At 34.4% G+C, this 7,147-nt stretch overlaps 1 protein-coding gene across 1 annotated transcript; it reads left to right on the top strand.

The window, feature by feature from the left end:
* Window positions 1–543: 543 nt before the first annotated feature.
* On the top strand, window positions 544–2,468 carry LOC111879082 (glycosyltransferase BC10; the record flags this gene model as incomplete). The annotated part of the gene is made up of 7 exons (XM_023875559.1): window positions 544–653; window positions 1,128–1,301; window positions 1,375–1,470; window positions 1,536–1,607; window positions 1,752–1,829; window positions 1,925–1,961; window positions 2,433–2,468. Coding segments are annotated over exons 1-7 (603 nt in total), but the record flags the coding sequence as incomplete, so codon positions are not given.
* Window positions 2,469–7,147: the final 4,679 nt, after the last annotated feature.

Below are 7,147 nucleotides of genomic sequence, written 5' to 3'. Positions count from 1 at the left end.
TAAATGATGATGATGTCTTAGATCCTTAAGCTCAAGCTACACAAATTCTTCTTCACCAACTTCCTCTTTCTCCTTCCAAGCTCCAAGCTACTAAAATGGACTTCACAAGATCAAGATCACACAAAGATGAAGAAGATTAGATTTCTTGGGTTTCTGAGTTAAGGAGGTTGGGGTATGGGACGTAATGACATATATATATATATATATATATATATATATATATATATATATATATATATATATAGCGAGAGAGAGAGCTAGGTTCATTTGTTTAAACTAATTATTGTGTTATTGCATGCATAAATGTGGGCCAATCAAAATTAAATAAAAAATTAAATAATTAAATAAATAAATAAGGGTAATAAAGCAATTTTATAAATAACTTCCACAAATACTTCCTAAAACTATGCTAGTTATTTTGACTTTGACCTAATTTCTTCTCATTCTTATATACACGGCCGTTCACTGTTAAAAACCCTATTCCACCATAAAAAAACCTTCCACCGATCCCCATCAATAATTGAAATCGATTTCTGAATCTGAATGTACCCATTCATCTTCAACTGCTCATTAGATCAAGCTAAGGGATCAGTATATCAATGGGGGCAATTGACGGGATCTTTGTCGACAAATAAGCAGAAGCAGCTCACGAGGTAAGGTGGCATCAATCTTCGATGATCTGCCCTAGGCCTTCTTGATCTCATCTCCGACCATGTCCCTCCAGGTCACCGTCATCACCAACCCTTGAACCACATCCACCGAGTTCCTCCGTTAACCCTTACATACATGATTTTTGTTGTCGTACTAACGCGTCTTCTCAATCACTGCCCCAACGTTGCACATTGCATCCCTACGTACTCTGTTCTCTCTTCTTGATCATCTCTATTTAACAGAAAATAGAGACGCCAGAATGATTTTGAGATTCACGCAGTACACACGTTCTCACATCTCCATTGAAGTGCCCATAAAGTTTAGTACCCATTAAGTTTTCCCTAATTCTTCAGGAAGCTACATCTATGGTCTATATACACATCACCATGAATTTACCCTAAGAAGCGGAGATACTAGAAGAAACTATGATGAAAAGAGCACCACCTATTTCATCTTCATTGTTTTCAAAATCCCAGAAACTATGATGAAAAGAGCACCACCTGTTTCATCTATTTAACATATGTGCAGAATGTTGATGCAGCGAATTACTCAATTTATGCTCATTCGGAGCCTGGTTTCATATTCGATGAGACCACCACAAGGTCCAGCTTCTTCTACAATCGACAGTTAAGCAACAGCATCAAGGTAATCAAAGATTCCTCTTTGTATTTCTTTCCTAATGTTCTATAAATTCTTTATCTTTATAATCATCAAATCAATAGATTGGGGTGAATCAACCATGATTGAAGCCGAAAGATTGCTTCTTCAAGCAGCTCTTGAAAATCCAGCAAACCAGAGATTTCTTCTCTTATCAGACAGGTAAGTATATCCTTAAAAGACTGTTGCAAATCAGAGTAAATTACCATTTTACCCTTTTCCTACAGCTGTGTTCCCTTGTACAATTTTACCTATATTTACAACTATCTCATGGGCTCTTCTAAAAGTTTTGTGGACAGGTAAGTGGGCAACCATCTCTTGTAATAATCCCTTATTTTAAAATTTAAATTAAACCTCTCTTTTTTTTTCATTCTATAAAGGGTATATAAGTAATTTTACTCTGGTCTGTGTATTGATCTTGGGTTTATGTTCTTGTGTTTAAGCTTTCTTGATATGAAAGAAGGTCGCTATAATCCTAGGATGTCTTCTATTATACCAATGAGGAAATGGCGAAAAGGCTCACAGGTTATTTATATTTTCATTTTTAATATTATTATAAAACTGTATGCAAATGTACATATTTTTACAATTTTATTGGTTTTTTAAAATGAAAATTTCAATGGAATGCTTTAATTCGAAGCCATGCAAAAGTTGTTGCATATGATGACGTCATATTAAAAAATATTTTTAATGGAGTCTGATGTATGATGATAAAAGAGGCAAATTTGGTCTAAAAGCTTGAACTCTATCCTAAAGTTATGGGTTCTGAACATGTCAATTGCTCTAAAAGGTACAATTTGTTCTTGACCAGTTTTTTGGCTGCATTTTATGAATTGATTCATATTTCCATTTATATTTTTTTTCTAATTTAACACTTCATTTATGTGGACAATGCAGGATCTTGACAAGGTTGAATTCTGAAAAGGTATCAAGTATGTTTATGTAGATGATTCAATGAAAAATATTAGTGAGATTCCAGTTCTATTAGAATGGAATCATGAATACCAATTATGTTGGAATGGAATCATGAATTCCAATTCTGTTGGAATCACAGAAGTTGATGCTTGAAGAACGGACCAGAAAATTGAAACGGACCACATTATTCTTTTAGAATGTATTAGTAGTTGTTAGATTTTGATGTTTTCTTTCCCGTTTTGAAAGATTTTTTAATTTATTCTTTAACAATAAATGTATTTCTTAGCAATTGTTACATGTATTCTATAAGACTTAATATATATATATTTTTTTTAATTCTTCGATTGCTGGTTCGAGAATTTGTTATTCTACAAGAAAAATATGTTCAAGAATATTTTTATTATTTTATGGTTCAAGAATTTTTTTATTTTTGAATATATTCAAATATATTCTATCAGAATGTCCGAATTAAAAACCTAATAATTCGTAAAATCAGATTTTTAAAATTAATAGAATCTATGATCCCTTAAAATATGCAAACTTCCTTTATTAAATCTATGTTAATTGACTAAAATACCCTTCTAGTTAAACTAGATGATATTTTTCGATTATTTTTAATTTGATAATATGTATTAATCACTTTCTTAAAATAAGTAAAATGATTGGCCCATATTTATGCATACAATAACACAATAATTAGTTTGAATAGAATAACCTAGGCATATATATATAGGGTTAGGTTATTTTGTTTCTAGTAACTATTGTGTGCCAGAATGCACAGATCTAGACCATCGGATGGAATATAATCTAAGGTAATGATCTGAGGGTCTATGATAGTAGAATAGGATAACATATACCATATAATCACACAAATTTCAGCATAAGGGCATTTTAGTCAATTAACCTATATTAAAAAAGGAAATTTTCGGATTTTTAGGGATAATTATTTCCTTTATTTTTAAAAATCTGAATATTTTAAATTAATTCAAAATTAGAAATTCGATTTTGTTCTATCAGAATGGTAGAATGTTAACCATAAACTAGTAAATATATTCATCGATTATATTCTGTCAGAATGACAGAATGTAAACCATAAACTACTAAATACATTCTAAAAAGAATACACAAAATCAATTCTTAAACTAATAATATCCAAATAATTACATTGTATGATTATGATTAATTGAATAATAACAACATTCTGAAAGAAAAAAGAAAAAAAACATCACAATCTAACAAAAACACTAATCTATACTAATAGAATATTATTTTTTAGCAACACTTTATACATTGTAGCATAACAAATTCTGGTATAATACACTCTCGTTCTCTATGTTTTCTTCCTTCTCCACATCAATGTTAGCCTCTTCAAAACCCAAATCCACAAAGAAAACATAATCAAGTTTCAAAAATTAAAAAATTCAATGCATTCTAAGAGAATAAAAACTATAAATTCTGATAGAATGTACTTGTTGTTGACAATTATTCTCAAACATTCTAACAAAATACATCTATATAAACTATAATTTCTTGTTGTTGACAATTATTCTCAAACATTCTAACAGAATACATCTATATAACTATAATTTCTACAAATAGAATATAACTATAACTATATTGTTCTAGTTATCATATAAGCATCTTAAGAATAACATCTAGGTTCAATAGAAAATTGAAGAACAAACACATACACAATTGGCCTTTGTAATCAGTTTTCATTTCACATTCAAAGGTAAACTACACATTCAAAGGTATTTCATTCAAAATCAGTTCTCATTTCACATTCAACTTCAAATCAAAATAATCGACAACAAGGAAAATTCATATCATGAACCAGAAAACAGATACCAAAAAATCGACAGCTCCTTTGTCAAAAAAAGAGAAACATGAAATACAAATCTTAACATATTAGATTTTAATCTCTACATTTTATATATGGAATCAATTCAGTATACGATCTTTTGAGTTCCAATTCAATTCAGTATAAATATCGATTGAAAATTCAGAGAACCAAAAAGTTAATCTAACAGATACAGAAAACAGGGAAAAAATGAAGATCGACAGAAGCACAAATCGACAGCAAGGAAAAAAACACAAATGAAAGCAGACAGAGAAAGATGAATGCAGACAGTAGGAACAAACACGAACCTGTGCGGTCGAAGGAAAAATCGACAGCTCCGGTGTTACGGTGGGCTGCGACGATCTCCGGTTGGTGGCGAGGAGATGGCTAACGGCGGCGAGCAGGGGAAGATCGCTTGAGGAGTCAACGACAGGAGCAAACGATCATCGTTGGAGGAGGTGTATGTGATATGTTGTATAAGGTTATTAGGTCAAATATATTTACTTTATTTCCATAATTGTAGGATTTCAATTAAATGATTTCCTTAATTAAAAGTACGAAAGGTCCAAAATACCCCTTATTGATTTATTTAATTATTTATTATTTCTTGAATTCTCATTAATGCATTTAGGCACACAATATTTGTTGAAAACATTTGAACCTAACTCTCTCTCTCTCTCTCTATATATATATATATATATATATATATATATATATATATATATATGGGTAAAGTGAATATACCTAACAACCTTATATAAGCTTAGGTACCTAACCATATTATACTACATTGTTTTGCATTATATTTCCATTGCAATCCTCTAAGGTTCTTAAACTTCAACCTTTAACTTGATTTACTTCCAATATTTTCAGACATTCACTATTATATTCCTCCTACACCATTTGATTTGTAACGGTAGTATATGAAGCCCACCAGGTGGTCTCCGATAGAAAGACGTCATTTGAAGGAAGATAACGGTGAAAGTCCAAAGATTTTGGAAGCAATAAAGTTATGAGGTTGAATTTTAAGAACTTTGGGTGATTACAATGCAAATATGATACAAAATTACGTAGTATGATGTGGTTAGGTACCTAAGCTTATATAAGGTTGTTAGGTATATTCACTTTTCCCTATATATATATATATATATATATATATATATATATATATATATATATATATATATATATATATATATATATAGCTTAAACCTTAAAAATTAGGGTTTTGAGTCAGCTCGCATACGCTATGTGTATGTGCATCACCCCCGCATATCCAATGTTCCTACTACGCTCCGCGTACACCAAGCATACACCCAGCTTACGGCTTCGGCCAGCCCAACTCAATAAAGGTCAACTCATGATCCAGTATTAATTCTCATAGTCAAACAATTAATTACAATATTAAATAATTTAGCATTACCTCTGTAACATCCGGATTCCCAGGTATAATATTTTATTCCTTTAATTTTGGAAGTTGTGAGAGGATTCGGCGAGTTGGTGTTTAAACTCGCCGAGTATGGTCGCGGATTCGTATCCGGGTTCACAGCCGGACTCGGCGAGTCCACGCTGTCTAACGAAACCCCAATTTCCTGGGTTTGGGACCTATTTAAAGGCCCTTAGGACCGTCATTTACGGCTACCAAACCCCAGAGAGAAACCCTAAGAGATCTAGAGCGCTTATGAGGCAGGAGAGGCCATTCTTGATCTTTTGTGGGAGTTTTTGCAAGAAGGAGGTGACCAAGGCAAGAGGAGGCTGAAGGAGGGGCGATTTTGGTGACTTCAGAGTTCATAGAGTCCATATTGAGGTATTTATTCGGACCATCTTCAGTTTTGGTGTTGATTCTTAGAGATAGGGTTTTCTAATCCCTTTAGAGGATGGATAAGTGGAGCAATTGGTCCCTTCTCAAGTCTATGCTTTGGATCTGGAGCCAAAGAGGTCCAGAGACCTTAACCCTTGGAGCTTTATGAGTTATTTTGGGAGCCATGAGCTTAGGATGTCATTTTTGGGGCTAAATCACCAAGTTAGACCATTTAGATGATATGTGAGTGTCAAGGTCTGAAATTTACGTGATTATCATGCTTGGGAAGGCCAGATCTATGAATTAAAGGAACAGATCTGACCTCAGGAGGTCTATGGAGTTTGTGCATGGCATGAACTCGTTGAGTCCGAAGATCAGACTTGACGAGTAGGATGAGGGTTTCCCGTAAATCACTCAATGAGTAGACTTGCCGAGTTGGGGAAAATAACTCGGTGAGTCAGGGAGGGTTAGGGGACTGGAGTTCAAGGCGGAACTCGTCGAGTTGTTCTTGAGACTCGACGAGTTGAGTCGGGGTGGCCCCGCGATTCATGCCAGGTGTGACTCGTCGAGTAAGGGGAAGGACTCGACGTGCCAAGAGGGACTAAGAGAGTCAATAGACACGTGTAGACTCGCCGAGTTGCCTAAGTGCACTCGACGAGTCGGGTCAAAGTTTAACCGTTGACTTTTGTTGACTTTTAGGGTTTGGTCAACAGTGAGGCCTTTAAGCCAAGTGAGGGGTAAAATGGTCTTTTACCCTTCTGAGGGTGTTAAGAAAGGTTTGAGTATAGTTATATTTATGAGAGTATTTACTTTATGTGATTAGGCGGAGACTGGATCACATTTCTACCGAGTCAGAGACTTACCGAGACACCTGAGGTGAGTCTTCTCACTATACGTTACCTAGAGTGGTATTATGGGTTGACCAAAGGGTCTTATGTGTTACGTATGAGATTATGTGCTATATGATATATGTATGTTGTATGATGTTATAGACCGGACCGGAGGGTCCAACGAGCTATGACCGGACCAGAGGGTCCAACGAGCTACGGGACTGGAGAGACACATCGACCGGAGGGTCGTATTATAGCCTCGAGTGGCGTATGTGTTGTATGCGGTATTTTGGGGAACTCACTAAGCATTTATGCTTACAGTTGTTGTGTTATGTGTTTCAGGTACTAGCGAGGACCGTGGGAAGGCGCCGGCGTGACTCGTACACACTAGAGAGAGAGTTTGATTTTATGATCTTGGGATATGTTATGTTTCAAAAACTAAAATTGGAAATA

This window comes from Lactuca sativa, chromosome 3 (genome assembly GCF_002870075.4).
Source record: "Lactuca sativa cultivar Salinas chromosome 3, Lsat_Salinas_v11, whole genome shotgun sequence".
NCBI classification, from domain to species: domain Eukaryota; kingdom Viridiplantae; phylum Streptophyta; class Magnoliopsida; order Asterales; family Asteraceae; genus Lactuca; species Lactuca sativa.
The sequence above is the reverse complement of the archived record's forward strand: the minus strand, read 5'-3'. Positions and strand labels throughout refer to the sequence as shown.